The sequence below is a fragment of the Selaginella moellendorffii genome, unplaced genomic scaffold (genome assembly GCF_000143415.4).
Source record: "Selaginella moellendorffii unplaced genomic scaffold, v1.0 SELMOscaffold_1, whole genome shotgun sequence".
Taxonomy (NCBI): domain Eukaryota; kingdom Viridiplantae; phylum Streptophyta; class Lycopodiopsida; order Selaginellales; family Selaginellaceae; genus Selaginella; species Selaginella moellendorffii.
In genome coordinates this window covers 3,611,856-3,639,669 of record NW_003314262.1, presented here as the reverse complement: position 1 = coordinate 3,639,669, position 27,814 = coordinate 3,611,856, and the positions used below count along the sequence as shown (strand labels likewise).

The following is a 27,814-nucleotide window of genomic DNA, read 5'->3' as shown; positions in this document are numbered from 1 at the left end:
TGTTATTTTTCATTTTTCTTTCATAACTGTCAGGAAATAGGACAAGTTGATTTTAGCTATATTTATAAAGTTCTCAAGAGCATTCCAATTGACATCTGCTAGATGAGGGAGATCGGTTTGTCACAATATTCAAAAGACTATGGTATTGATTTGGCAAATTTTTCTCTTTGCAAAAGGAAAGCACCAAGAGAAGTTCAGGAACTTTTGTGTCTTGGTGAGTTAGCTTTTTTCTTTCAGTATTACCACTGGCTTCCTCAAAAATGATCCAGCTTCCAGGTTACCATGAAAACGTAGTGTGTTACTTCTCCTCATGGTTCAAAAATGACTTTTTGTATATCCAAATGGAGTTGTGCGAGATGAATCTATGAGACGAGAGCCTTGTATACACATTCACGAAGAAGAAGCTAATTGAGGCAATGTTTCAAATAAACAGCTCAATTGTGTTTTTTTCTTAGTTTATCATGCATGGCAGCTCTTAAACACTTTGAAGCACTTACACTCGCATCCTCACTCACCTAGATGTGAAGCTTGACAACATTTATATCCGGAATTGCATCTACAAAATTGGCGACTTTGGCCTTGCCAATCAAATTGATGGAACCATTTCCATCGAGGATGGAGACTCGAGATATCGCCCGATGGAGCTCATCAACAATAATCACAACCATTTGATAAGAATTGATTTTTATGTTTATCTAACATTTGTTAGGCATAATTCCCTCAATTCTTCTTTCAAAGTGGAATACAATATTTGTTTTTTTATACTATTCCAATTTTAGTTTTTAATATAACAAAATTATAACAATCAAAACAATATTTTGCTAACTGGGCAGCATATGCTGGGCAAGTGCTAATAATATTTATAAAAGTAAGGTTTAAGTTGATCTAAAATTAAATTTAACCAGGTTTAGTATAGTTTAAAGTTTGCAAATTAATTAATTAAATTAAACTCACTTTTTTTAGTAAGAGTAAAACATATTTGCTGATACTCATCACAGAGCTTCACATTTTGCTATAAATAAAGAAGTTCTTTTCCTTAAACAATTATGTGTAGATTCATTGCCTTGCTGGTCTATATGCTAGAATTATTTTGCCCAGAGGGCTAGACTACACTTTGCTTGAACGCACTGGGAGTTGCTATTCCTTGCTTGCTTGTGACCGTATGCCAGCTATTGGTCATGGAGGTGAAGCTGTTGGTTTCTCATTTTCCTTTTAGCTTGTGTCCAGCGTTGAGGATAAAATTCTCTTTCAAATTGCTTTACTTTTGTTTCGCATTGTTTCTCTTGCATATTTGTTTGATCCAGTGCGCTTGTCCTTGGCATTACCTACGTTGACAATACACCACAAACGAATGGCTGATGGCTGAAGCGCTTGGGACTTGGATTTCAGACTGGAATGGAGTGATTTGCATTCTTTTCGACTGATTTCTTTATCATTTTTGTATTTTCGTCATTTTGCTTCGAACTCAGGTGTATCATCAACATGAGAAACTAGCTTTTCGAAAATGATACTTCCAAAAATCTTCATATTCGATACTTAGTTAGAGATCTGTAATCAATCTGAGCCGGTATTTCTTATCATTTATACCAGCCTGCCATTAAAAATCTCAAGAGGAAACAAAATCCAGAACACAGTCCCTGAATGAAACATATAAGACTAATTGCCTTGGATCACATGACAAGAGAAATTCACCTGGAAAATCAGCAGCCGGATACACAGTTGCCGCTCAGTGCATCTTCCAAACCATCTCAAGAACAAGTTAACCAGATTCATATCCTTACTGCCGGTTAAAAGCCCCGTTTTCGGCTCAAAGCTACATCACAAAAGGTCTACAAGTTAGCGAAAGACAAAGCTGAGGTCTTTACCTTGGTAATCGATGTCTCGGACATGGCACCCATTTGAAGAGCTGCGAGGCAAGTTACTTAGCACAAAAACAGAAAGATTGTATGGCTGACTTACCTGTGGAATGGAGTAAACAAAGTTAATAATCTGTGGTAAGAAGAAAAGCAAAAGCGTCTCGCTAAAATGGCCGAGGATGCCCGCGACAGCCATTGTCATCCCGGCAAAATACGTGTAAGTGTCTCCAACAAAGACCGATGATGGATACCTGTGGAAGAGAGAACTGCAGTCTTAAAACTTAAAGAGATCTCAAAATGTTTACCAGTTATAACAAAGCAGCCCAAGCGACGCTCCAACGAGTGGTTGTGTGAGATAAATTGAGAAGGCGTGTGCTTGCTGGTAATCAGCGTCTGAGCTACTCACGATTTGCATCATGTTGTGAATCAAAATCTGTAAAACATCATGTTCTGGTCACAGAAAAAGAACAAAGAAAAGAAAGAACAATGCGCATACCGCAGAAGATATCACAAGAGTTTGTCCAACTTCCAGTCCATTCACGCCGGCGAGAATGTTGACAGCGTTGGTACAAAACACGGCTAACAGGCCCATGTAAACTTTGTATAACACACCTAACAAGTTTACAAGCTGTTCAAGAAGAAATCGAACCAAAAGAAAAGAAGAAAAATCTTACCCAAGTCGAGCACCTCCATTTCGAGGTAGGCTCGAAGAGGTTTCGGAATAACAATTGTCGTGTGCCCCGCGTATGCCATCAGTAGGGGAAGAGCAGCGAACGAAGGAAGTAAAAGTTTCCTGAGAGCAAAAGAAACACTCGATTTTTTGTCGCGAGAAGGAGATCATGAAACTTACACGCGCCATGGGATGTCGAGGACGTCGTCCACAAAGCCGAGAAGAATCATAAATAGTATAGATGTGAGTGCCGCATTGTACTCCAGCAGCCACTACGCACAAAAGGAAAAAGAGAGAAAAGATCAACAAACCATCTCCAAAAACTTAGAAACTTACAGCGGAGTCTGGGCTGAAACAAAAAATCTGGAAGAGGATCGTGACGACGACGAACACGAACCCAGTAACAATCCCGAGCGACTCGGGCCTGCGAGGAGATCCATTTCATTCGCAATAGATTCTTTTTTTCCAAAAACTTACACTTGGATTGATCCAGCCGGAGAGCCTTTCTTGTTGATGTCGTATCCAAACATGTTCCTTTTCAGTACGTAGCGCGCGACGACTGGAACGAGCCGGATTACTGCGAAGAAGGCGCCGACGCTCATACAGAAGCTGATCGCGATCGATCGGCAGAGCTCCGCATCCAGATCGCGCGCGTGACGAGCAAAGAGCGCGATGTAGGCGGCGAGGCATACCGATCCAAAGATCAATGTTGCTGTGTACCTTGGCGTGGGAGGAGATGCCGCTGGAGCCGCCAATCCCTTGTCATTGGCGGAAGCTGGGAAGCCCCGCCGTCTCCTCACATCCGCCATAGCCACCTAGAACCCTAAATATTTCCCTCAGAGAAAAATCACATTTCATGGGCGATCGAGCAGGGAAGAACAACATGTCTGTCAAGGGCGACTAGATTTCGTGGGCGATCGAGCTGGGCAAGCGTTTGCTAGGAGCACAAAGAAAGGAGAGGATGTTTCCACGAGGAGCTTCGCATGATCACGCTCGGATCGATGCTCCAAGCTCCTATACGAGGAGGCGAGCAAGCACTTCCAATCTAGCGCGTCCGGCACGAATGGCATCGCCGCGATGAGCTCCCATGCCTCGTCCAATCGGCCCAGGCGCCCACAGAGATCTAGCACGCAGCAGTAGTGCTGCTTGGTAGGATTTAGGCCGAAATCCATTCGCATCGACACGAAGCTCCTCCTCGCGGCCTCGAGCTTCCCGGCGTGGCTGCAAGCGAGGAGCACCGACACAAAGCAGGATTCGTCGGGAGAGTGCGTGAGATTCATCGTGTTTAAGACACGAAGCGTTTCGCCGTGGAGCAGGCAGCGCGATTGAGCGTACGCGGCAAGGATCGAGCTCCATGAAACGATATCTTTCTCGTCCATCGCTTCGAAGATCTTCCCACACTTCGCAATTTGCCCTTCTTTGGCATATGCTGCGAGCAAAGTGTTCCAGCTTACTTGATCTTTGATATCCATCTTATCAAACAACAATTGCACTTCATTCATACATGCGTGATACGAAAAAGATGCGAGCATCGCATTGCATGAAACCACACTCCAAAAAGGAATCTTTACAAAGATGTTCTTTGATTCCCGCAAATGCCCATTTTGGGCATATGCGAAAAGCATTGATGTCATGGACACGACGTCGTGCTCCGGAATCTTTTCAAACAAACACGTAGCATCTTCGATTTTACCGCATTTTCCATAGCCCACAAGCATTACGGTAAAGGTGATGGCGTCCCATCTCGCCATCTGATCAAACAAAACCCTCGCTTTTCCGACTTCCCTGCTTTCGGCATATGCTTGAATCATGACATTTGATGCCTCGATTCCCCACACTGGCATCTCCAGGAAACAAAACTCGGCCTCGAATATTCTACCACAGTTTACGTAAGCCCACAGCATGGCCACCCACGACACCGTATCACGCTCCTCCATTACCATAAAAACATCCACGGCGTTTTCCAAATGCCCGGTCCGGGCAAAAGCGACGATTGTAGCCGTTGATGAAACCACATTCTGTTCCGGAATCCTCTCGCATATTTGCAACGCCTCTTCCCTCAAGGAATGGTGAGTGTACGCAACCAGCATGACATTCCACGCCGCAAGATTCCGCTCCGGAATCTCCTCAAAGAGTGACTGCGCTATGGAAATATGCCCGTCCCGGGTATATGCGGAGAGCATAACAGCCCAAGAAATAGCGTCGTGCTCCGGCATCGTATCAAAGAAAGAACGCGCTTGGTTTGATCTGGAGTAACAATTTAGCATCGTATTCCATGAGATGAGGTCCCTACATGGCATTTGGGCGAAGAGAAGCTCGGCTTGGGCTAAATCTTTCACTTGGGCGAGTGCTACATTGAAATTTCTTAAAGCCATCTTAGGTCAAAGTTGGATTAGTGGTGTTATTTAGGGTTCCTTTTTTTATTAAAGTCATCTCAATTCAAAATGAGCTTTATGCAAATTATTAGCATCTCTAAGTCGCTTTGGCCGAGTGGTTAAGGCGTGTGCCTGCTAAGTACATGGGTTCTGCCCGCGAGAGTTCGAATCTCTCAGGCGACGAGATTTCTTTAGGGTTCTTTTGTTGGAAAAACTTTGGAAACAACCGTCGATAGCCTTCCATCTCTTGCTGGAGCTGGAAACTCGAGAGAAAATCGCTGGTGTCGAGAGTGTCGACCAGTCGGGTCATCTGCTCTTCGTGGAGCGCATTGGCGTCTTCCATCTGGAGCTGGACACCAAGAGTTTGCGAGACAAAAAGAAACTATCGATCAATCCCTCAAGAACAAGAAAGGACGTACCCGATCGAGCAAAGTCTCCTCGATGAAGTGCTGGTAGTGCAAATTCCTGAGCTTGGACAAATTCTCGGCCTCGCGGCTGTAGGAATCGATGATCCTGGGCAGCGTCTTGGATGGGGACCCGGAGGAGGAAGAGAGGCGATCGATCTCGGCTGTGCCGGCGCGCCGGATCGCCACTGGCCGTGGAACAGCGCCCAGGAGGAAGATGGTTTTGGTGGCGGTCTGGACCGCATTCTCGGCATTCTCTTCGCTCGCCATCTCCACAGCCGCCCATCCCATGGACTGGTGCCCGGGCTGGAGGGGATTGCGAGCCAGCTCCACGCGATTGATGGTGCCCAGCTGCGATAGTCCCTGCCGCACCGCTGCTTTGCCCGTGAATGGCGAGAGGTTCTCCACGATCACGGTGCGGCGGAGAAGATCCGGAAGAAATGCATAATACAGCACCCCTCACTCTTACGTGGTTGCCCCTTTGCCACGCTCACTCCTCGCGTCCTCCGTGGCAGCACGCCTCACTCTTACGTGGTTGCCCCTTTGCCACGCTCACTCCTCGCGTCCTCCGTGGCGTGTTTAGTCACGCCCAGCTCTGCACCCTAAATGTTTAAGAGAACCCATTGCCGCGATCATTAGGTTCCATTAAACTATGTCTTTGAAAGGGATTCTCTTAAACATCACGATTGCATCGTTAAACTCCACAATTGCACCTAGGAGGCTGTTCCACAAGCAGCAGTCCCACTCGGGCATCTCAAAGATTTATCTCTTTAATTTATAATAATGAGGTGGCATGCGCAAGTAAGCAATGAGGTGGCATGCAAATCCAAATAAACAAATGGGGCCCACCCTAAATAAGGGGGGGGTGCTGTATTATGCATTCTACCCGAAGATCCTGGCTCCGGGAGGGCGCCGCGACCTGATCTGGTCGCAAGAAGCATCGCTTGAGGTCGTTCTGGCCCTTTCTCGGACGAGAGCGCTTGCAATCTCGGATCTTTCCCTCTCGACGTCGCGGAGGCGCTGTCGCTGGCTCGATCTTTCCTCGTCGCGACGAAAGATGAGCTTCGCGATCGGGATTACGTACCAGCGATTGATCCAGCTCGCGAAGGGAGCGATATTTCGGTGGAGCCGACGCTGGCGAGCGCTTGCGATCTCGAAATCCCTCTGGAATCGGCGCCGGCGGCGCTGCTAGAGAAGCTGTCGATGGATCGACAAGGAAAGACGATTCCCCGGGAACAGGCGGCGGTGGATCAGCGGGAAGAGGAGGAGGCGACTCTTCGCTGGAGAGAGGAAGATCGAGGCAGCCGTTCTCCATAGCCACAAAGAACGAAGCTTGTCGAAATCCCTCTGGAATCGGCGCCGGCGGCGCTGCTAGAGAAGCTGTCGATGGATAGACAAGGAAAGACGATTCCCCGGGAAGCGGCGGCGGTGGATCAGCGGGAAGAGGAGGAGGCGATTCTTCGCCGGAGAGAGGAAGATCGAGGCAGCCGCCCTCCATAGCCGAAGCTTGAACGGGGTAGAATATCCCTCCCATGGAGCGTTTGAAAACAAATACGCTGTGGGGTTTATTCTAGGGTTTTCTCTCTGGATGCTGGCTCGGCCATGGCAGATCGGAAGACCTAGGATCGAATGCTTGGCGAGGGGAATGGCGCAGCAGTCGCGATCGCCATTGGCATTGGCGGCAGCGAGCCTTGGGGCCGAGGAATGGGATCTCACAACGGAGGAGATGGATTCCATGGAGAGGAATGCCGCGCAGGAGCTGGCTGCCCGGCGCCTGGATTCACCGCTCAAATCGCATCCGGAGCTCCTGGCTCGAGCGGTGGAGGGGAGGACATCGCAGCAAAGCCCCTCTCCCCCCGTCTCGCCTTTCTCGAAGCGGCCTTTGCGTCTCAAGCTCTCCAAGGATGGGCACAACATCGCAGTGGAGGCTCCCTATAACGCGGTGAGTTTTTCCGATCACACCAACGCGAGAATGGGAAGAACATCACAACTTTTTCGTGTTAATGCAGGGTCTCATAGCGGCCTATAAATCGGTTGCTGGCCATGAGTGGGATCCCGGTCGAAGGCAAGCTTTTTCTTTCCATGTTTCATAATTTTTCTCTCGAGTGTTGGCAGGCTTTGGCTGTTTCCCGAGCACAATGTCCAAGAACTTATGAGGGCTGTGACTGGCACTCCCGACCTTGTGCTCGACGTATAACTTTCTTCTCCTTCTTTTAACGAACATTAAGTTTTCCTTCTTTCTCTTTTGTAGGTACAAGCAGTTCCTCCTCTCAAGCTACCTCATCTTAATTATGGCTGGAATCCGCCTTCGTGCTCGGGTACATATCAAATGCCTTTACGTTGTAGTATTAATCTCGTCAATCTAGGACACGGATCTTCTCCGTTATGTACTCCGACAAAGTCTCAGGATAGCCGAAGTGGCATGGCTGAAAACGCTGGTTCTCCTCTCAAAGAGCTAGTGGTACAGATTTTCTTGATAGATGACAACCGTATCGCGGCTCGAAGTCCCTATAATCAGGTCCTATTCTAAGAACTTTAAGAAGTTTGACTGGCTCTTGATTTTCTTTACCAGAATGTTAAGCAAGCTTGCCAGTCTGTTACTGGAAAGCTTTGGAATAACGAAGAAAGGTAAGAATTGTCCTAAGAGCTGTTGAATTTTTCAACTGTTTGTTGTCTCTTTCAGAGTATGGACTTACCCGAGATCTAGCTTGATTGATCTGGTGCATGCGCTGCGGAGTGTCTCGTGTCCACGGGTTAACGTATGAGTTATTGCTTGCTTGATATTAGCTGACATCATCCGTAACAGGTCGAAGTTACGCCTCCGTTAATTCTTCCTCCTGATCAGAGCCTTGGTGAGCCTTTAATTTTGTTTTCCTTTTTTCTTGGTTTTTACGGGCGCAACCACAGGTTCAGTTTTTCCTTGCAATTGGAATAGAGGTGAGAGCGAAGTTTACTCTTTTGCTGTCCCCGAGAAACTGCCGCCTACATCTGATAACTTATCTAAGCAATTTGTGAAGTTGTTTCTTCATAGCACTGGCCTTATTGCTGTCAAATGCGAACCATCTCAGGTACAGCTTTTTTTCAGACATATTCTGTGATGTTTTCCATCCATTTACAGAAACTGATATCGGTTTTGAAGTCCATCTCAAAAGCATTTTGGAACTACAGAGAACGGTGGGATGAACGTATTCATATTTTCTTATTGTTATTTATGCTTTCAGGCTGTGGATGTTTCCCCCTTGTTCTTTGTCCGATGCAGAAAAAGCTTTTGCAGAAGTACCTTGTGAAGTAAGGTCGAATAACAGTTGGATATATTAGCTACTCGTTTTTACAGATAGAAGCTTTTGGACCATTAGTGCGGCGTGCTTTAGATTTTCAGCGAGATGTTTCTGATCTTATTGGTAAACCCTTCAGAGATGTTCTGAAACTGATGGTTTTTCTATGTCTTACAGGTTATTATAAGAACATTCCTGGCCACCTAGAATCAAGCCTTATGCCCTTTCAGCAGGAGGGAGTGCAGTTCGCGTTGCACCATGGCGGACGAGCTTTGATTGCCGACGAAATGGGGCTTGGGAAAAGTGTTCAGGTATGTATGTAAACAACGGTAACAGCTTTTGAACGACATTTTTGTCCAGGCAATAGCTGTAGTGTCTTGCTTGAGGGACTACTGGCCGGTTTTGGTGATTGTTCCGTCGTCATTGCGGATACACTGGGCTACTGTTAAGTTTTCTTAATGTTACAAGAAAGTTTTGTTTTTCTTACCCCTTTTTATTTTCTTTTTCTTGCTATGTTTCTTTTTGCTGCAGATGCTTAAAACGTGGCTGGAAATTCGTTCTTGCGACATAACGGTATGTTTTTTTTTCAATCGTTCTATCCGTAGACGGTTCCATATTTCATGCGAGATAGATCGTTTTGAGTCAAGGGACCGGATCAAGTCAGGGATACACTATCGCGCACTCTCAAGGGAAAAAAGTGCTGCAGCTGGGTGGATTATTTAATATCATTTCGTATGACATGGTGTCAAAATTGCCTGTGGATAACAACTTCAAGGTGGGATGAATATGCATTATTATCATTTTCTTTTTCCCTCCTAGGTTGTTATTGCAGACGAGTCTCACTACATAAAAAACGCTCAAGCCAAGCGTACCAACGCCTGTGTTCCTATTATCCAAGTACGTAAGTTTCTCATCTTCTTTCGCTGAGAGTATCGCTTGCCAGAAAGCGAAGTATGCAGTGCTTTTGACAGGCACTCCTGCTCTGTCTAGGCCAGTCGAGCTATTTAAGCAGGTTTGACTTCACATAGTTTTACGTCATGAAAATTCAGGAGTGCAAACTAACAGCTAGAGGCGCTTCAACCAAGTGTTTATAGTGACTTTCACGAGTACGGGCAGCGATACTGCAGCGGGGTAACGAGGCATTGTTTTCTAGCTCATAGCATTCACTATTCTGTCTTTCAGAGTCATTTTGGCATATATCAAGGGGCAAGCAATCGTGAAGAGCTTCATGCGCTGCTCAAGAGTACCGTTATGATACGGAGGCTTAAGAATGATGTTCTTTCTGAACTTCCTGAAAAATGTCGCGAGCAGGTAAGTTTATTAATTTGATTAGCTTGTGTTCTTGAAAGCCTTGCAGGTTTTTCTGTCCTTGGACATGAAAAGCACTAGACAACTTCGTGCTCTCATTAACGAGGTACGTTTTGTTTTTCTTTTCTTTTTTTTTTACGTTGTTGACAATTATGTCATTTTCCTTTTTCTTCTTTTTGTTTTTCTTTTGTTGCAGCTGAAAAGTATCCGGGAAAAAATGCAAAATTCGACGGAAAGCGAGACTGAGAAATTGAAGAGGGAGGAGAAGGTTCTAATCACTAAGGTATGCGGAGGGAGATTCTAAAGTTCTAAGTCTTACGTTTATCTATCTGCTAGATATATGCGGAATCAGCTGTTGTAAAGGTTCCTGCTGTTCAAGATTACTTATCCACGATGCTCGAGGTACCTGCAAGCTTTCCCAAGTTGAGGCTATTGACATGTTTGTTTTCCAGACGAATTGTAAGTTTCTTGTTTTTGCTCACCACCATACTATGGTGAACGGCATCGACGAACACTTAAAGGTTCATTTGCAAAACATTTTCAAACAATTACTTATGCCTTTTTCCAACACAGAAAAAAAATGTGGAGTTTATTAGGATAGACGGAGACACATCACCTGTGATTCGTCAAAGTATGGTGGACAAGTTTCAAAACAACGAGAAAGTGAGAGCGGCTGTGGTATGTAGCTATCGCAAAAATTTGCCGGCTAAAATGCTATGATTTGCAGCTAAGCATACGGGCCGCCGGCCTTGGTCTCACTTTAACTAGCGCCAGTACCGTCATCTTTGCCGAGATGTCTTGGACGCCTGGAGATTTGATTCAGGCGGAAGACCGTGCGCACCGTATTGGTCAGGTAATATCCATCTTAGCTTTATCAAGCGTTTCTATGTTGCCCGCAGAGGTCATCTGTGAATATTTATTACCTCCACGCCCCAGATACTATAGACGATTTTATCTGGTACTACTTTGCTTGTTTTTTAGAATGCTTTTTCTGATGGACGTGTGATGGGACAGGGAAACAATTCATCGCAAACTTGGGAACCTTGGTCAGGTATGTGATCTTCCATCGCTGCTTAGTTTTTGTTTGCAATCCTACAGTTATTTTCCTTCGCCAGGTGCTAAATGGTCGAGACGAAACGATGCGCGTGGCTTCGCCTCTGCAGCACCGGCAGAGAACTATAAACAACTACTTGCGACCATGCTCGAGAAATCTGTCCGAGCAATATGAGAAAGACAAGCCAGGAACTTCGGCAGCAATGGATTCAAGTGATGTTTCGCGAAAATTATCGCTTGGAGATGGCAAGCCAGTCGAAAGTTCGCCGTTCAAGCGTCCCAAGCTCTTGTAAAGTAGATCTCAAAATTAGACCCTTGTAAAGTTTAAACTTAGATTGGCGGGAGATATTTTAAGGCGGAGCTTCCGATGCGGCGGGAATCCGAGTGCATCGTGAGTCGACAGTTCTCTTCCCAGTGTTACAATATATATCTGTCTATATGCTGTTAATAGGAAAACACTCCAAGATGTAAAGAGCCTTAGAAAAGCCAGTAGCTTGCACGGAAGAAACCTGAGCTACGATCTCTTGGTTGATTCAAATGGAAACTTGAGGCTTGTTTGAGCTCATTCAACAGAGTCTGAAGCTTTCTCTGGGAAAGGTTTGAGATCGATCAGCCATTGGCTTTCTCCCATTATGAACTTTCTTACAATCTGCATCAATCAACACAGGGATTCACTCTTTTTTTCAATGCAGGTATTCTCTCCCATACGGCATTGGAATGCCTGTGTGACACAATGCTGGAGCCATGGCAGCCAGTGATCTCCAGGCTAAGAGGAGCTGCCAGCTAGCCACTCGATTGTAAAGGGAGCGTGATGAGTTTTGTCAAGAGCAGCAAAAGACTAAGCTAACCCAGAAGTTGAGCTGAACCTTATGTCTAAAATGTAAGTCTCATGCCTATAAAGAGGGATTTATATGGAATTGATGTAATTGCTCAATCTTAATAGATCAGTACAAATAAAGAATTGCCTTATCAATTGGTGAGGAGAAACTCTATCTATCAACCAAACATATACATAAAGAAGAAAAATGTATGATAAGCTACTTAGTTATATGATTGTAATTTAAATCAAAATGAATTTTAATCATAGTATCCAAGCTTGTTTATCTCTAGGAAATGATATTCTTGGCTCAATGGTTTCACCACCTAAGCAACATCTACTGCATAATCACCAATAGACTCGGTAGCCATGCCCTACAAGAACCACAAGACCTCTTGTTCTTGTGCCCACAGGCTAAGTGGCATCTAATTATATTAGCTAATTGAGGTAATTCTTGGCCCAAAGGTTTCAACCACCTGAGCAACATCTGCTGCACAATCACCAATAGACTCAACAAATATACTCTATTGGAACCCTAAGAGCTCTTGTTCTTGTGCCCATTGCATAAGGAGTTTTCCAGGAGCCAAAACAAATTGATAAGCAATGCAAAAGGGCCACAAACCCACAGCAAGTAACATTTTTTGTCACCTATTGTCCATGGCTTGCAATTCTCTGCTCCAGCATCCAATCTCCCTGATTTGTGCCCATGAATTCAAATGATAAACACTCACTAGAGAACTGAGTGCTAATAGGAAGCAAGAACTTTTGCAAAATGAATAGATAAGATAGCATATGCATGAGCTAAGCATGGCAGACTTGACATGCTCATCCACAAACCATGGAGCTCTTGGGCCTCCATCGCTAGCACTAGGTGGCCATTAACTACCACTAACATCCCCATGCTTGAGCACTTAGGCCTCTATCTTTGGCACTAGATACTCTCTTGCTTTTGCTCAAAATTTCGCAATTGGGAGGAGCTGTGGTAAAAAGAGAGTTTGGGCTGTGCAAACAAGCAGGTGTTACTAACATCTCCTCCCCCAACTTGGGCTGAGCTGTGCACTACGAAACCTTGCAAAAATATTTCCCAAAAGATGTGCAGTAAAAAAATAATATTTACTAAGTTGCCCCACATTCAATGGTGCTGATTGGCCAAATCTGGCGGCCCACAAAGCTCAGTTATTTTAGTATTAGTTATATGTATCTATATATGTATGTATGTATGTATGTATGTATATATATAATTATAATATTATAACATATGAATCATTCATTTGGGAGTAAATTTAGTGAATCAAGTCCATCCATTCTTGTATCTAGGCAAGCTAGTTAATATATTTATCCAACCACTCAAATTAGTGGAAATGAGGAGTATTGCAATTTATCATTAGAAAGTAAAGTCTTTTATAGTGTTTTACTCTAATATTCAAGATCATGTTTTTGTTTTAATCCTTCACTCTCTTTTATATCTAAATTTATATTAGCATTTTGCTAAATGTAGAATTTTAGTTATTATTATACTTAACTTTGTTTTTCAATTTGATCTTGATTACATTTCTTTTTTCCATTATCCAATGCCATCATTGATAAAAGAGTATGTCACTTAAGGCTATTAATATTATTCTATTGGATTGAGCTTTTGGTGTTGTAAGGTGTGATCATATTAGTGTTGTGTCCATCCTTAGTGGATTGTCATTTCCAACATTTATGGGACAATAGTGCCTTGTATTTTTAATATTTTATTATCTTTCATTAATATGGAGCATGATTGTGACATCAATTGGAGAGTTATAGATGATATAATTCAAGTTCTAAAGAATATTCAAAAATGAAGTTTATAGGAAGATGATGTATACAAGATTGAGTGGTTTTTAAATTGTAATGAGTAGTTTAGAATAAGTGTAAGTCCTTCAATTTGCCATTTAATCCTTTTTTTACTTTCTTCTCTTTCATTCTTTTTTTTATTTTTGTCATGTTTTTAGTTTTGTTTCCTCATTTGCAGTATTTTCTTCTCTTAACACATAGATCATTTGTGATTCTTATGATTCTTAATCTTGTATTAAATTTAATGTTTTGTCTCCTCCTCATACTAATCTAGATATTGAATGAATGTATGAAGCTAAAATCTTACTTTTGTTTTGTTAAATTTTTTATTAGATTTTGTATTAAATATTTTCCTCTATTCCAAAGGTTAAATCACTTTTGTTAAAGTTTCAAGCTGAGTGTATGTCTCTAGTTATAAATGCCATTAAAAAAATTTATTTTATTGTGGCTACTAAATATATTATGTGTTCCTTTAAGAGTTTGGTATTTTCCATTAATTTTCTCATTTCAAATATTGAATTGTGTGTTGAGAAGATTGAGTGGTATGAATTTTTTCTTTATCTTGTGATGACTGAAGTATTTTATACTAAGAGATCCTTTATTTTTCAAGCTTTAAACATATTTTCTTCTTATTATTTCTTCATTTTTACCTTGAAAATTGAAAATTCTTCTTTTAGTTTTTATTTATCCCTTTTTATTCTTTCACAATATTTTTTTTCAATTTATCTCACTTTACTTTAACATTTTAAATATTTTTTTTCTTTAAAGAAAGGGGTAGAAAGGATGGATGAAAGTTTAGCCTTGATAATAAAGTAAGGATGAATAAATATGGTAGTGGAGCAAGAATGAACAATATAAATTATGATGAAAAGCATAATAAGTGTGAATTGAATATAATATATCTATTTTTGTATATAAACAGTGATCTAAACTTTAATTAATATATTTATTCTCTTTTCTATCAATCACATATATATATATATATATATATATATATATATATATATATATATATATATATATATATATATATATATATATATATATTTGTGATTGTTATAATATGTATGTAAAAGTAAAAAACATATTTTATATTTTATATTTTGATATAAGAAATTATGGTATATATTATTTAATTACAGATATAACAAATTATTGATTATATTTGCATTTTGCATGACTCTTGCCTATAACTTAGCTTACTTGCATCTAAAACACTTTAATTTTTATTTAATTCATTTGTTGAGTTGTTTTAAAAATAGTCCAAGAATATACTTAGTGTATGTCACTTCAACCAAATAGAAAAATATATTTTTTTGTTATATCACTTTATTGTTTTATAACTTTATAGCTTGGTAAATGAGAAAACATACATCTATACATTGAAATAAATGTGTTAATTATCATAATTATTATATTATTTTGTAACATAAAAAGTTTTAATTTTATGTTTTAATAATATATTATAATCACTAAACATATATTGTAAATGCCAACCTAATTTTGTATATCTTCCTTTAAAAAGTGTTTTTAAATTTATTTTAAAAAATTTAAAATAATATATATTTATAAAATTTGGCTAGTTTAACTTTTTTATCATTAAAAATAGTTATATTTATATGATTTTTTGTGATATTCTACATAAGTTACATATGGTACTTCAGGTATACTTTATTTGTATTTACTTCAGAAAATATTATCTGTTAAAAGTGTTAAGATATATTTAAGCATATTCATAAGATGCCTCACATATATTATTATCTTGTTATCCTTTGCTTTAGTGAGCAAAAGTTTCTACTGATTTAAATTTGTAACTATTGAAATGATGTAGTTGTTTGAGGTTGTTAATATACTACAACCCACCATTTTATTGACTCCATTAAATGTTTGATTAATAATTCTAGTGTTGAAAGATATGCTATAAGAACACTTAAAAATAAAAAAAGAAAACAAAGAAAGTGCTGGTTTGAAAGTCATCTACCCGTAGGTTGTTTAGCTATTTGAAAGTCATCCCCCTAGGTTATCTAAATTGTTGAAGGCTATTAATATCTCATTCTGAAGTTGAAGTTATCAACACTCACTTGCCCATTGGTGCTTGAGAATGCTGAATTGCTTGTTTTCACTACATTTAAGTAAGTATTCCTGAGATTTTTGTATTTTTTGTTTCTCTGTGTATATTCGAATTTTGTGATAGATTTTAAATTTTAAAAAAAGGTATTATCGTTGCTGAATTGCTCAACATGTGCCCTTCAAAGTGTGCGTCACCAAAAGCTCCCATTTGGTCTCAAATTGGTCCATGCAGTAGAGTAGCCAAGAACTAAACTCCCTAAACTCACCTTGATCTGTAAGCAAAGGTGATTTCCGCAGCTGCGGCAACGTTCTTTGCAGTGAGTGGAATGATGATCGGCCACGATGGATTCGCGCAAATTAAATTATTCGGAGAAGAAACCAAGAGTTTAAACTCATATTGGCGGGGGATTATTATTTAGGTTTTCAGCATGTCTAGGGTTCTTGGAGAGGGAGCGATGGCGGAGCTCCCGATCCGGCGCGAATCGGAGTGCATCGTGAGCGCTGTGCGCGACAACAGCGTCACGGTCGTGATCGGCGAGACGGGATCCGGTAAGACGACGCAGCTTTCGCAAATCCTCCACGATGCAGGGTTCACAGCCGACGGCAAATGCATCGCCATCACGCAGCCCCGGCGCGTGGCGGCCGTGTCCGTCGCTCGGCGCGTCGCTCACGAGATGGGAGTGACGCTGGGCGAGGAAGTGGGATACGCCATTCGCTTCGAGAACAGGACGTCGAGCAGGACCTTCATCAAGTATCTCACGGACGGCTGCCTTCTCCGGGAATTCCTAGTCGACATCGAGCTCAGCCAGTACTCGGTGGTGATCTTGGACGAAGCCCACGAGAGAACACTCAACACCGACATCCTTCTCGGCTTGCTCAAGCGCCTGGTTGCCTTGAGAAAGCCCGAGCTCAAGCTGATCGTTACCTCGGCGACTCTAGATGGTCACAAGATCTCCAAGTTCTTCGGTGGCTGCCCCGTTGTCAACATCCCTGGGAAGCTCTTCCCGGTGGAGATCATGTATAGCACCGAGCAGCCAGTGAGCTACGTGGAGTCGGCGGTGGAGACCGCGATAGAGATCCACGCCAAGGAGCCTCCGGGTGATATCCTCGTGTTCATGACGGGCCAGGAGGAGATAGAGAAGGTGATCGCCAAGCTGGAGCACAGGGTCCAGACTCTGGAAGAAGGCTCGTGTATGGACGCGCTTGTTCTTCCTCTCCATGCTTCGCTTCCACCGGAGTTTCAGGCCCGGGTTTTCACCCCGGCTCCTAGCAACTGCCGGAGGATCATCGTTGCTACAAATGTCGCGGAGACGTCTCTCACGGTTGACGGTGTTGTCTACGTGATTGATCCAGGCTTCGTGAAGCAGAGACAGTATAATCCGACCACGGGCATGGACGCTTTGTGCGTCGTTCAGATAAGCAGGGTTCAAGCAACGCAGCGAGCTGGTCGAGCAGGACGGACGTGTCCTGGTAAATGTTACAGGCTCTACTCGAGCTCCAACTTCGAGCAAGACTTTCCGGCCGTGACGGTACCGGAGATTCAGAGGTCGTCGCTAGCTGGGGCGCTCCTCCATCTCAAGTCGCTGGAGATTCCAAACCTCGACGTGCTGAACTTCGAGTACCTGGATGCCCCGTCGGTGGCATCGTTGGAGGATGCTTTGAGGCAGCTATATCTCATTGACGCAATCACCAGCAAAGGCGACGTTACCAGCCTTGGCAAGCGGATGGCTGGGCTTCCGCTGGAACCGTCTCTAGCGAGAGCTTTGATTGCTGCGGAGGATCTCGGATGCCTGGAAGACGCTCTAGTACTGGCTGCGATGCTCTCTTGCGACTCGGTGTTTTACCAAGCTCCAAAGAAGGAGAAGAAAGAACAATCAGCTGTTCACCAGGACTTGCCAACAGGAGACGGTTTTGGCGATCACATTCAGCTGCTACAGATCTATGAGAAGTGGAGAAGGGTGGATTACGACTTCGAGTGGTGCAAAGAGCACGGTTTGCAGATAAGAGCGATGAAGTTCGCGAGGGACATACGGAAGCAGCTCAGCCTGATCATGCAAGGGAAAAGTGACTTCAGGAAGCGGAAAGATCCAGCGTACAAGAACTTACGCAAGGCTTTTGCCGAAGGCTTTGCGAACAGGCTTGCTCATCGGCTGCCCAATCACAACGGGTACCGCACTCTGGCACAAAGCTCTCACCTCGTGCAAGTTCATCCTTCAGCTTGCAAGATGGAAATTGATGCGGACGGACTGCTACCCGAGTGGATTCTTTACCACGAGTTGCTAACAACGACACGGCCGTATATCAAGAAGATTTGCGTCATTGAAGGTCGCTGGGCTCAACCGACGCTGGTGAAGCTTCAAGACCTGGACGTCATAAGCTTGAGTGGCAGGCTGCCAGAAGAGTCAAGGACGCATTTGGACGAATCGTCGGAGACTAAGCCCGCAAGTGCCGTCACTCAACCAGCTAACAAAGAAGCGGTGGACGCTGCTCGAGAACGATATATGGCTCGCAAAAAGGCCAGGACCAATCCGGCACGGCTTTCAGCCCGCTGACGTTTTACGAGGTATGAAGGTGTCTTACTTTCTTACTTCTATGCATGTCTTACAGAAATTATGTTCGGTGCTTCTTTCACAGTAAACAAGAAGCAAATATGGTGCTGCTACTCGAGTTCCTCCATTCTGATTTTGGCGCTTCCGGATAGCTCGTTTTATTTTCAAGGTGTGCTTAGTTGTTTCACAGTGGGGTGTTTGAGCTCATTTAATTCACAGTGCTGAGGCTTCGGTGGTCCACTGTTTGCACCGCAGTGAAGGTAATTTGTAATCGTGTGCTTTTTGAGGATCTTGCTGTTGTCAGAAACGCTCTGCCGAGCATTTTTGAGGCCTTGGAGTTGTTTATGAATTTTTCTCCTCTATTGTGGCCTTTGAAGCGCTTCCAAAAGGTTGGAATCTCGTGTTTCATTGGTGTCTAATGCTTATTCCTGACAGGAAGCGTTCTCATTCTTTATGATTATCTCGTCTGGAATCAAATAACAATATACATAGCACCAACACCACCACCTTGTCATTTTTGGGGAGGCATCTATCACAATAAGGAGTTGCCGAACTTTCTGGGCCGCCGGATCCAGCCAATCGCAGCCGTCCGATGGGGGGTAACTGTAAAGGGGTTATTTTTTTAACCACGTGTTAGCGAATAATCGCACTGATGTTTGCTCCCGGCCAATGGGAGGCGGCCAAACCGCGTGGGGCGAGAGAGGAAGGCCCGGCGACACGTGTCACATGCAAATGTGTTGACCGTTATTGTCTGGGCTCGAGCAGCAGCAGCAGCAGCCCAAGGCCGCGAGGAAGATCTGGCGGCTGGAGCAGGATCGATCATCCTCCTGGCGGTGGAGCGAGTTGTCACAGCATCCATAGTACCTTCTCTACAGGACAAGGATGGTGGGCTCTTCCTGGGGATCAAGAAGGTTGTGGACGAGGGATCGTCGTCGGCTCGCTGGATCAGTGCCGGCGGCGTCATGCCGGGCCTGCTACAGACTCAGGCATCTCTCCCGGAGCAGGAAGAATATCACTCTCACTCGGAGAATGATCCAGACCTGGACATCGACATGAGGACTGGTGCCAGATCTAACAAAGCTCCCAAAGATTGCAAGTTCGCGGGGTGCGGGAAGGGCGCTCGAGGAGCCTTGGGGCTGTGCATTGCTCACGGTGGTGGCTGACGCTGTGTTGTATACATCCGCAATGACTTAAACATTGACTAGTGCATCAGGATCTAGCACATGATCTCTATTTCACTAGGATCCTCCACCGCCACTCCCTTTTCACGTTCATCTTCCATTTGTGCTGCAAACTCTATTTCACCGTGCATATGTGGCATGTCCCATGGAAAATTTTCATTGCACACAATCATGTTTAGATTGCTCTTATAACAATCAAAACATAATTGTATGCATAATAATTTTGTGTGCATTTGAAAACAAAAGAATATATGTGTAATAAAAGATGCAATCACATATTGGTAATATTGGTATATATTGCACATATTGCAGAAGATAATATTCTAAAAGGTTTAAATACTTTTCTTGTTAAATTCTTTTCAAAAAAGAGAAAAATATCCTTTTTATAATAACAAAGAAGATTATAAAATAACACTATAAATATAGCATATAAGAAAAACAATTATGGCTTTAAGTTTTTTTTTTTTTTTCTTCTTTTTTAAATTTGTTTATGCAGCTGAAATTGGTTTTATACCTGGAGATACACATCTTGTACTTGCAAATACTACAGAGAGAATTATTTCATTTTTACTCTTAATGGTAAATAGAGCAATTCCACCTCGTACTACTATGCCATTGGGCCAAGGCATATTTGGTACTATTATTATTGAAGATGACATATATGGTAATATAACTGTTGTTATGCAGATATGGCTTTTTAGTGTTGAAAGAGGGAACGGCTATAGATATTGTTCTACGAACCCTTCTGGTGAAGATAGAAACACTACTTTAGTAAGGCATGAATTAGTTAATTTAATAATACAAAATCATTCCACTCTTGTAAATCTTGGATCTAGATTTATTGCTTTGACATCAGGAATATATGGTATTTATTACATAATTAGGAATATACCAGCTGATGGAGGATCTAGACAAATTTTATCAATTAAAAATATTGGTTCAAACCATTGTCAAATTTATTCAGATAAATTATTTAGTTCTACTATTTATAATGTTCTATTACCATATCATTTTATAATCTCTCAAAATAGAAAAGCATACCTTTATTTACATCCTAACTGTAATTTAGAGCTTTATATTTATAATGAGGTAAAATGGTCTGTATTAAAACATAATAAAAATTGTTATCTTATTTTGCAATATGATGGAAATTTAGTTTTTTATTCTGAAGATAAAAAAGCTTTATGGTCACCAAATAAATATTGTAATGCCCAGCCTAATTGTGTAATGAATACTTATCTTTCCTTACAAAGTGATTGCAACTTAGTTTTATATAAAAATGTTCAAGCTAGATTTTCTAAAGTTATAAAAAGTAATCCTATTTGGGCAACTAATACTTTTTGTTAGTACTTAAATTATTTCATAATTCTATTCACACTGATCTTTCTTTCATTTAATATTTTTTATAGATACTTATAGATTTCTAGATATTTTAAATGATGTTGAAGTTTTAATTATGATACACTGATGACATTTGTGTTTTTTTACATTTAATACTAATAGTACTGAAATAGTTAGTATGACTGATATTAACTAACATTTTCACGAGGGCTCCAGACACTTCTATAGCTGTTAATGCCTCGAGAGTTTAGAAGTTCTAACACCTTGGGAGAAATAGAACACTTTGGTGTTTTATATTGGCCTGGATTCGCTCCCATTTTCACAGCTTCTTACGTGATCTTCTCAAACGTTCCCTGCTTCACAATCACCTCCAGTCAATCAATGACTCCATCAATCCCCACATAGACTTGATTGAGAGACATGTCAATGGCTGAGGAGCACCTCTCTAGAATTTCTTTCTTTTTGGAATGGTGTAGTGGGGCGGGAGAGCGGATAAGTTGCCATAGCTCGTGAAGTTTGTCATCTCAACGCCGGCTTCCCACGAAACCTCGCTCACCACGTTTTGAAGCTCTTGCTCATCTTGAAACCATCTCATTGTGAACACTCAGCACTGCCTTCCTGCGATCGCTAAAAGCCAGACGAGGAACTTCATGAAAAAAGCTATCGACTTTTACCACGTCCCCGATTCTATATCGATACAAGCCTGTGGAAGTAGTCTCTCAGAATCACTTTGATATAAAAAGTAAAAAAGAAAGATTAACCTGCGAAGTTTGTGATGACCACCTCGTACTGCTCTCCAACTTGGACTTCATGCAAACCAAGTATATTATCACATGAAGTCGAATCCACAGGGAGAAACTCGTAGTAGAGTGCTGTTGGCACCATTGTATAGACAACACGCTCCGGATGGCATCGAGGATCAGCATTGATCCCAATCGCTCCCTCAGACGAGAAGTAGTCCAGTCCAACTATCGGAACTTGGTCTCCAACATAATCTCTCAAAGATGGAACGTAGAGTTTCATCGACCCCGTCACCACAGTCGACATGACGTTTGTCCTGGGAAACAGCAGCAGCACAATTCCAGACCACGAATCCCTGCTGCAAATCTCGGAGATAACCTCGGCCTCAACAGGGTCGCCACCTTTGATGCCATCGAAAACTGGAGAAGCTAGAACTGCCTGCCTGAGATTTGGGCTTGTCACCTTCCCCTCGCACAAGCTCCCAGCTCGTATGTCGCTGCAAATCTCTCTCCACTCGGCCCGGAGCATCCGGATTGCCTCGCAGATGGTGTAGGAGAAGATGGAGATGATCTGCTCCACTTTGCCTCTTTGGAGCAGAGCACACAGCCAGTGGCAGTACGTGAGCTCTCGCCAGTCGCTTCCAGCGACAAGAACCTCGTACGGAGTCGTGTACTTGCTCGACGTGGCCTTGAATCGCTCGCCCTTCAAGGCGTATGTGCTTGCGGCAGACACCAGAAGCCCGGACTTGGTCTCGACTTGATCCATGCAGTAGAAGAAGCCAAGAATTATGCCATTGTCGGATGGAAAACACCTAAAGGGAAAGTAACAAGCATTGAGAGATCCAGCCAATCGTCAGTCACCTTGTTCTGTAAGCATTGGCGATTTCGGTAGCTCTGCCCGATGCAGCAGCATTCTCCGCAGTGAGTGGAATGATCTTACCGTTGGCAGAAGTTGTCCCGGAGCTAATGTTGCAGTGGAAGCACAAGTTAAAACAAGATAAATGGGACTCGTACCTTGCAAAGAAGTGGAGGATAGGATAGCTGCAGAGGAGTGGGCCTTGAACTCCGCTAGCAATCTTGTCAATCTCGCTGCCGACGTCCTCGTAGGAGATAATTGGGACTTGGGCCTTGAATGCGGCCAGGGTTTGAGGGCTCCCGTACCTCTGGAGGTAATGGCAGCTTGAGTTGTCGTCGAGGATGCGGCCAAGGACTCGCTCTTGATTCGAGCTTGCATCCTTGCAGGATTGCTCGAAGTCGGCAATGACAGCGGCCATTAGAAACAGACTCGGGCATACATTCTAGTTACAAACTCGTGGTGAGGAGGATGGATGAACTGTGTTTGTTTATAATAATAAGAGAACCGCATTGTGTAGTAAGTCGCTTTGGCCGAGTGGTTAAGGCGTGTGCCTGCTAAGTACATGGGCTCTGCCCGCGAGAGTTCGAATCTCCCAGGCGACGATCTTAACGAGTTTTAGGCGGGAAAATCTAATTTACGTTTTAAGCACTTCTAGGGTTCTTGAGGGAAGGCGGCAGAGGTAAGATGTAGCTCCCGCAAATCGGCGGCTCAGACAGATTTTCTAGCGGAATTTTCCCCGGCACAGCGCCTTGAGCTCGCTGATCAAAATCGCGATTCCTAGGCCAGCTCCAGGAGGAGGACTCCTGGTTCTTCCGCATTTCCAGGTGGAGTAGAGGGAAGCGACGCCACGGAGAGAGTGTAGCGACGTCATAAGACAAGCGCATGGCAGGACTCGACTCTAGCGGGAGCTTTGAGAATGCTCTCTGGCGACTCGGTGTTTTACCACTCTCCAAAGAAGAAGAAAGACGATCCGCAACGACAGGTAGTCGATTGCATTCAGGAGTGGAGACTGCGATTCGAAGAGCACGATTAACGCGACGGAGTTTGTGTTCATGCAAAAGTGACTTCATGAAGCGGAAAACAAGGATTTACGCCAAGCTTTTGCAGAAGGCGTTGCGAACACGCTCGCTAGTGGGCTTTCAGATCAGAGCGGGTGGTACCGTAAGATGGCTCAACAGCTTGGCAAGATGGAAAGTGGACACAAGTTGGAGTTTGATTTCTTTACCACGAGTAACGGCGACACGGCCTTCTTTATATCAGGGAGATATGCCGATCGGATCAACCGACGCTGGTGAAGCTTTCAGGACCCGGACATCACAAGCTTTTAAGTTCCAGCCTGCCAAAAGCGCCAAGGACGCCTTTGACGTATTATTGGAGCCCAGACCCGCCAGTGCCGTCTCCCAACCAGCTAACGAAGAAGCCGTAGATGCTGCTCGAGAGCGATATATGGCGTTGCCAAAAAGCCAAAGCTGCTGTGGTGGCCACTCCTGCACGGTTTCCGGTATGGCAGTGTCGGTTGTGCGTGTATGGTATTTTGTGATATCTCTGCAAATCTTCTGTGCGCAGGTGGTTCTTCTCACTGTGAAAGATGTCATCATCGAAGCGGATATGCTGCTGCAGTCAATGAAATCGTTTTCTATCGCTGCTGGGGTCCCTCCATTCTGATCTTGGCTCTTCCGTGTTATTCCAAGGTGTGGATAGTTTGCTCCAGTGTGAGGTCTTGGGGGTGTTTAAGCTCGCTCAATTTTGCAGCGATGGCGGAGGCTGAGGATTCCCCCGGTAAAGGCTACATGTGGAATCTGGACCGGATTGATCAACCGTTCGGGGAGGAAGCCGATCGTGTACACAATTTGCACACGGCGAAGGTAACTTGCAATTGTGTGCTTTTTGAGGTTCTCAAACCCTGTCGTCGCTGTCAGAAACTCTCGACAACCACGACTCTGCGCTTAGCGTTCTTGAGCCTTGGAGTTGTCTATGGAGACTTGGGAACTTCTCCACTGTATGTCTTCTCGAACATCTTTCCCGACGGTATCAAGGACCGGAATGACCTTTTGGGAACACTGTCGCTGATCATCTACACCATCACTCTGATTGCTCTCGTGAAGTACGTCTTTTTTGCATTAAGAGCGAATGACAACGGAGAGGGTATGTTGAGTTCATTAAGATTGGAGAAACCCCTGATTCTTCTTCGGTTTTCTTTTTTCTAGGTGGAACTTTTGCTCTGTATTCCTTGATCTGTAGACATGCCAAAGTCAACACAATTCCCAATCAGCACCATACGGACAGAGCATTGACAACTTATAGTTTTCGGCCCATGTCCAAGAAGTCAACTGCTTACAAGCTGAAAAATGCACTTGAGACTAGCCTTTTCTTACAGAAGATACTGCTGGTGCTTGTCCTTCTTGGTACCAGCATGGTTATCGGAGACGGCATGCTGTCTCCGTCAATATCAGGTGTGCTGGCCTTGAAGCGCGTGTCTGTTTAAGGATAACACTTGTTGTCTATCAAAATGCAGTACTATCAGCAGTTCAGGGAATCCGACTCTCCCATTTGGAGCTTCCAAAAGGTTGGTTTTTCTATTTTTCTCTTCCGATATTGTGAACTTCTAACGGTAATGCGTTCTGCTAACAGGGAGCGTTCTCATTCTCTCCTTATTGATTCTGGTTGCTCTATTCAGCATGCAACGATTTGGAACTGCCAAAGTCGGCTTTATGTTCGCGCCAATTATCTTCATCTGGTTTATTTCAATTGGCACTATAGGAATCTACAACATCTTTGTTCATTATCCTCCTGTCTTCAAGGCTCTTTCGCCTGTTTACATTTTTCGTTACTTTCGTGCTCAAGGAGTGACCGCATGGATTTCCCTTGGAGGTGTCGTTCTTTCCGTTACAGGTGAAGCTTTGTTTGTTTTCCTTGGCAATCTCTCATCTCCGGATCCGCTAATTTTCCAGGAGCCGAAGCTTTATTTGCAGACTTGGGCCATTTCACGGCGCAATCCATCCAAGTAAGTTTCAAGCTGCTTATTTGTAAACTGTGTTCACTAAGTCGCACCATGGCAGCTTGCGTTTACTATTATAGTGTTTCCGTGCTTAATAGCAGCTTACATGGGACAAGCTGCTTATCTTATGAAGTATCCACGGGATGTTGACGAACCATTTTACAACTCGATACCGAATAGACCGTTTATCTACTGGCCGATGTTCGTAGTTGCGACAGCAGCTGCAATTATAGCAAGCCAAGCAACGATCTCGGCTACGTTTTCCATCGTCAAGCAGGCCGTAGCGCTTGGTTGCTTCCCAAGAGTAAAAATAGTTCACACGTCGCACAGGTTTCTGGGACAAGTGTACGTTCCCGAGGTAAACTGGACCCTGATGGTCGCCTGCTTGCTGATAACAGCGGGTTTCCGGGAGACACAGCAGATCGGAAATGCATACGGTAAGCTTTTAAATGTAATCTCTAGTTTAACAGTTTTTTTCTCACCATTGTGCCCTCGCAGGTGTGGCAGTCGTGCTCGTCATGGTCGTGACAACGTTTTTGTTGGCTATGGTTATGATTCTTATATGGCACAGCAACCTCTACTTGGCCTTCTCCTTCCTGGCGGTGTTTGGCTCGCTGGAGTTGCTCTACTTTTCATCGGTTTTGTTCAAGGTGACGAGCGGGGGATGGGTTCCTCTGGCGATAGGCTCGGTTCTCATGGCAGTCATGTACTTCTGGCACTACGGCTCTTGCGAGAGGCACAAGTTTGAGCTCCAGAACAAGGTGTCCCTTGGATGGATCCTCCAGCTCGGCCCAAGCCTCGGGATGGTGAGGCTGCCAGGAATCGGCCTGTTCTACACCGAGCTAGCTCACGGGGTTCCATCGATCTTCTCGCACTTCCTCACGCACTTTCCAGCGGTCCACTCCATCCTCACCTTCGTGTGCGTCAAGTATCTCCCGGTGAGCACCGTCGCCAAAGAAGAGAGGTTCCTGCTGAGGAGGATCGGTCCCAAGCAGTTTCGGATGTACCGCTGCGTGGTGAGGTACGGCTACAAGGATCTCCACAAGAAGGACGACCACTTCGACGAGCTTCTCATCCGCGCACTGGCCGCCTTCATTCGCTACGAGTCGCTCATGGAGAGCGTGGACGAGCAGTCGGAAGAGACCGTGACGAGCAACGGGTCCCTGGAAAGCTGCGGCGCGGCTCCTCCACTGCAAGCACAGGTGGACGGGCACACCATCACTGGCAGTGAGATTTGCTTGACAGCGTCAAGCGTCTCCTCGATCCAGCGGCAAACTCCAAGGAGCTTGAGAGAGGAGGAGGACGAGTGCGCGTTTCTGATCAAGTGCAAGGAAGATGGGATCGTTCACATAATGGGGAGCACTGTGATGCGAGCAAGGCAAGGTTCGGGCTTCTTCAAGCGGCAAGCCATCAACTCGGGGTATAGTTTCCTGCGGAAGCTGTGCAGGGACACGAGTGTGATATACCATGTACCTCACGAGAGCCTCCTTCACGTAGGGATGGTTTATAACATTTGATATGTGGCTAAAGTCACCTTTCGTTTTTGTAGAAGTTACTTCTTTAACTTATCCTGTGGTTCTTTTCTTTTTATATTAACAAGAAAAGTTTTTTATATAAAATACCTTTCTTATTAAACGGTTGATTGTAGCTTTTAAAAGAAGAATATATGGATATAAGTATTACATTTCTTGTTTTTCTGTTTTTAAAATTTGTTTATACATCTAGACTTGATTATAGATCACAAGATATAAATCTTATACATCCAAATACTACAAGTATAGTTGTTTCAAGATTACTTATGATGGTACATAATGCAATTCCATCTCAAGATACCATACAAATAGGCCAATCTATTGACAATGAAGTAATCCTAGAAGATGGGATTCAGGGCAATATAACTGTTACTATGCAAATATGGCTTTATAGTGTTGAAAGAAGGGAAAATTATGTATATTGTTCAACTAACCCTTCGGAGGAAGAAGAGAGAAATAGTACCATGATTTAGCTAAATTAATAATGGAATATTATGAAGAGCTTTTAAGACTTGGATCTAGAATGATTTCTATAACATCAAGAATATATGTATTTATTATTTGATTAGTAACATACCTCCTGAAGGAGGATCGATACAAATATTATCAATGAAAACAAGTGAGTTAAATGACTGCCAGATTTATTTAAACACATTAATTAGTTCCACAATTTACAATATTTTATTGCCTTATCATTTTATAAGATCTTGAAACAAAAAAAGCATTTCTTTATTTACATCCTAATTGTAAACTAGAACTTTATATACATAATAAATCAAGATGGTCAATTTTAGGAAATCATAAAAATATTGCAACCTGATGGAAATTTAGTGTTTTATTCTGAAAATAAAATTATTTTATGGTCACCAAACAAATATTGTAAAGATCAACCTAGTTGTATAATGACTACATATCTTTTTTTACAAAATGATTGTAACTTAGTTTTATATAAGCACTATCAAAAACGT

The 27,814-nt window shown here is 43.4% G+C and overlaps 6 protein-coding genes and 2 non-coding genes across 13 annotated transcripts; 5 read left to right on the top strand and 3 right to left on the bottom strand.

Moving 5' to 3' along the window:
* Positions 1 to 1,383: 1,383 nt before the first annotated feature.
* On the bottom strand, positions 1,384 to 3,374 carry LOC9657905 (UDP-N-acetylglucosamine--dolichyl-phosphate N-acetylglucosaminephosphotransferase). The gene is made up of 10 exons (XM_002961553.2): positions 3,004 to 3,374; positions 2,863 to 2,950; positions 2,707 to 2,798; positions 2,531 to 2,649; positions 2,353 to 2,468; positions 2,162 to 2,289; positions 1,960 to 2,107; positions 1,866 to 1,906; positions 1,693 to 1,813; positions 1,384 to 1,637 (listed from the first exon to the last, which is right to left on the bottom strand). The coding sequence occupies exons 1-10, from the start codon at positions 3,333 to 3,335 to the stop codon at positions 1,578 to 1,580; spliced, it is 1,245 nt and encodes a 414-aa protein (XP_002961599.1). The 5' UTR covers positions 3,336 to 3,374; the 3' UTR covers positions 1,384 to 1,577.
* LOC9630672 (pentatricopeptide repeat-containing protein At4g02750) lies at positions 3,366 to 5,403 on the bottom strand. Of its 2 annotated transcripts, none has more exons than XM_002961551.2 (2): positions 5,321 to 5,403; positions 3,366 to 5,250 (listed from the first exon to the last, which is right to left on the bottom strand). In XM_002961551.2, exon 2 carries the CDS (start codon positions 4,899 to 4,901, stop codon positions 3,417 to 3,419), a length of 1,485 nt encoding a protein of 494 aa, XP_002961597.2. In that variant the 5' UTR covers positions 4,902 to 5,250; positions 5,321 to 5,403; the 3' UTR covers positions 3,366 to 3,416. The 2 variants fall into 2 exon arrangements, with proteins under 2 accessions (XP_002961597.2, XP_024541939.1); XM_024686171.1 differs by lacking the exon at positions 5,321 to 5,403 and having other exon boundaries at positions 3,366 to 4,773; positions 4,820 to 4,828.
* Positions 5,003 to 5,084, top strand: TRNAS-GCU. The gene has a single exon. It is a non-coding gene; the product is annotated as a tRNA-Ser (tRNA).
* Positions 5,404 to 6,856: 1,453 nt separating the features above from the next.
* On the top strand, positions 6,857 to 11,413 carry LOC9630671 (SWI/SNF-related matrix-associated actin-dependent regulator of chromatin subfamily A-like protein 1). Of its 2 annotated transcripts, none has more exons than XM_024686156.1 (29): positions 6,857 to 7,247; positions 7,315 to 7,370; positions 7,421 to 7,496; positions 7,557 to 7,623; positions 7,672 to 7,823; positions 7,878 to 7,933; positions 7,989 to 8,064; positions 8,112 to 8,157; positions 8,213 to 8,373; positions 8,445 to 8,479; positions 8,527 to 8,593; positions 8,640 to 8,706; positions 8,758 to 8,891; positions 8,941 to 9,024; positions 9,112 to 9,153; positions 9,212 to 9,355; positions 9,400 to 9,477; positions 9,524 to 9,592; positions 9,646 to 9,711; positions 9,763 to 9,891; positions 9,938 to 9,994; positions 10,085 to 10,171; positions 10,225 to 10,290; positions 10,341 to 10,409; positions 10,462 to 10,566; positions 10,616 to 10,741; positions 10,788 to 10,846; positions 10,903 to 10,939; positions 11,004 to 11,413. In XM_024686156.1, exons 1-29 carry the CDS (start codon positions 6,894 to 6,896, stop codon positions 11,232 to 11,234), a joined length of 2,796 nt encoding a protein of 931 aa, XP_024541924.1. In that variant the 5' UTR covers positions 6,857 to 6,893; the 3' UTR covers positions 11,235 to 11,413. The 2 variants fall into 2 exon arrangements, with proteins under 2 accessions (XP_024541924.1, XP_024541917.1); XM_024686149.1 differs by having other exon boundaries at positions 8,424 to 8,479.
* A 4,654-nt stretch (positions 11,414 to 16,067) lies between these two features.
* On the top strand, positions 16,068 to 18,883 carry LOC9657903 (probable pre-mRNA-splicing factor ATP-dependent RNA helicase DEAH4). Of its 2 annotated transcripts, XM_024685249.1 has the most exons (4): positions 16,068 to 18,212; positions 18,284 to 18,367; positions 18,418 to 18,587; positions 18,634 to 18,883. In XM_024685249.1, the coding sequence occupies exon 1, from the start codon at positions 16,078 to 16,080 to the stop codon at positions 18,199 to 18,201; it is 2,124 nt and encodes a 707-aa protein (XP_024541017.1). In that variant the 5' UTR covers positions 16,068 to 16,077; the 3' UTR covers positions 18,202 to 18,212; positions 18,284 to 18,367; positions 18,418 to 18,587; positions 18,634 to 18,883. The 2 variants fall into 2 exon arrangements, with proteins under 2 accessions (XP_024541017.1, XP_002962098.2); XM_002962052.2 differs by having other exon boundaries at positions 18,284 to 18,587.
* Positions 18,884 to 20,986: 2,103 nt separating this feature from the next.
* Positions 20,987 to 22,795, bottom strand: LOC9630670 (probable indole-3-acetic acid-amido synthetase GH3.12). Of its 2 annotated transcripts, XM_002961550.2 has the most exons (4): positions 22,475 to 22,795; positions 22,322 to 22,423; positions 21,482 to 22,272; positions 20,987 to 21,423 (listed from the first exon to the last, which is right to left on the bottom strand). In XM_002961550.2, the coding sequence occupies exons 1-4, from the start codon at positions 22,732 to 22,734 to the stop codon at positions 21,296 to 21,298; spliced, it is 1,281 nt and encodes a 426-aa protein (XP_002961596.1). In that variant the 5' UTR covers positions 22,735 to 22,795; the 3' UTR covers positions 20,987 to 21,295. The 2 variants fall into 2 exon arrangements, with proteins under 2 accessions (XP_002961596.1, XP_024543479.1); XM_024687711.1 differs by having other exon boundaries at positions 22,322 to 22,795.
* Positions 22,796 to 22,836: 41 nt separating this feature from the next.
* Positions 22,837 to 22,918, top strand: TRNAS-GCU. The gene has a single exon. It is a non-coding gene; the product is annotated as a tRNA-Ser (tRNA).
* Positions 22,919 to 23,906: 988 nt separating this feature from the next.
* On the top strand, positions 23,907 to 26,898 carry LOC9657902 (potassium transporter 10). Of its 2 annotated transcripts, XM_024685460.1 has the most exons (9): positions 23,907 to 24,007; positions 24,069 to 24,181; positions 24,236 to 24,461; positions 24,524 to 24,769; positions 24,832 to 24,882; positions 24,948 to 25,208; positions 25,268 to 25,320; positions 25,376 to 25,751; positions 25,813 to 26,898. In XM_024685460.1, exons 2-9 carry the CDS (start codon positions 24,071 to 24,073, stop codon positions 26,829 to 26,831), a joined length of 2,343 nt encoding a protein of 780 aa, XP_024541228.1. In that variant the 5' UTR covers positions 23,907 to 24,007; positions 24,069 to 24,070; the 3' UTR covers positions 26,832 to 26,898. The 2 variants fall into 2 exon arrangements, with proteins under 2 accessions (XP_024541228.1, XP_024541231.1); XM_024685463.1 differs by lacking the exon at positions 23,907 to 24,007 and having other exon boundaries at positions 24,024 to 24,181.
* The last annotated feature ends 916 nt before the right edge of the window (positions 26,899 to 27,814 follow it).

What these genes read in the sequence shown, in the direction of transcription:
- LOC9657903 (XM_024685249.1), top strand. Translation starts at nt 16,078, where the DNA reads ATGTCTAGGGTTCTTGGAGAGGGAGCGATGGCGGAGCTCCCGATCCGG.
- LOC9657902 (XM_024685460.1), top strand. Translation starts at nt 24,071, where the DNA reads ATGGCGGAGGCTGAGGATTCCCCCGGTAAAGGCTACATGTGGAATCTG. An exon ending in ACAATTTGCACACGGCGAAG is followed by an intron (nt 24,182 to 24,235) that starts GTAACTTGCAAT and finishes CGTCGCTGTCAG; the next exon opens with AAACTCTCGACAACCACGAC. An exon ending in CCATTTGGAGCTTCCAAAAG is followed by an intron (nt 24,883 to 24,947) that starts GTTGGTTTTTCT and finishes TTCTGCTAACAG; the next exon opens with GGAGCGTTCTCATTCTCTCC.
- LOC9630671 (XM_024686149.1), top strand. Translation starts at nt 6,894, where the DNA reads ATGCTGGCTCGGCCATGGCAGATCGGAAGACCTAGGATCGAATGCTTG. An exon ending in ACTTATCCACGATGCTCGAG is followed by an intron (nt 10,291 to 10,340) that starts GTACCTGCAAGC and finishes TTTGTTTTCCAG; the next exon opens with ACGAATTGTAAGTTTCTTGT. An exon ending in GCATCGACGAACACTTAAAG is followed by an intron (nt 10,410 to 10,461) that starts GTTCATTTGCAA and finishes TTTCCAACACAG; the next exon opens with AAAAAAAATGTGGAGTTTAT.
- LOC9657905 (XM_002961553.2), bottom strand. Translation starts at nt 3,335, where the DNA reads ATGGCGGATGTGAGGAGACGGCGGGGCTTCCCAGCTTCCGCCAATGAC. An exon ending in GGGCTGCTTTGTTATAACTG is followed by an intron (nt 2,108 to 2,161) that starts GTAAACATTTTG and finishes TCTCTTCCACAG; the next exon opens with GTATCCATCATCGGTCTTTG. An exon ending in TTGTTTACTCCATTCCACAG is followed by an intron (nt 1,907 to 1,959) that starts GTAAGTCAGCCA and finishes CTTGCCTCGCAG; the next exon opens with CTCTTCAAATGGGTGCCATG.
- LOC9630672 (XM_002961551.2), bottom strand. Translation starts at nt 4,901, where the DNA reads ATGGCTTTAAGAAATTTCAATGTAGCACTCGCCCAAGTGAAAGATTTA.
- LOC9630670 (XM_024687711.1), bottom strand. Translation starts at nt 22,734, where the DNA reads ATGGCCGCTGTCATTGCCGACTTCGAGCAATCCTGCAAGGATGCAAGC. An exon ending in GCCAATGCTTACAGAACAAG is followed by an intron (nt 22,273 to 22,321) that starts GTGACTGACGAT and finishes CTTTCCCTTTAG; the next exon opens with GTGTTTTCCATCCGACAATG. An exon ending in GGTCATCACAAACTTCGCAG is followed by an intron (nt 21,424 to 21,481) that starts GTTAATCTTTCT and finishes CTACTTCCACAG; the next exon opens with GCTTGTATCGATATAGAATC.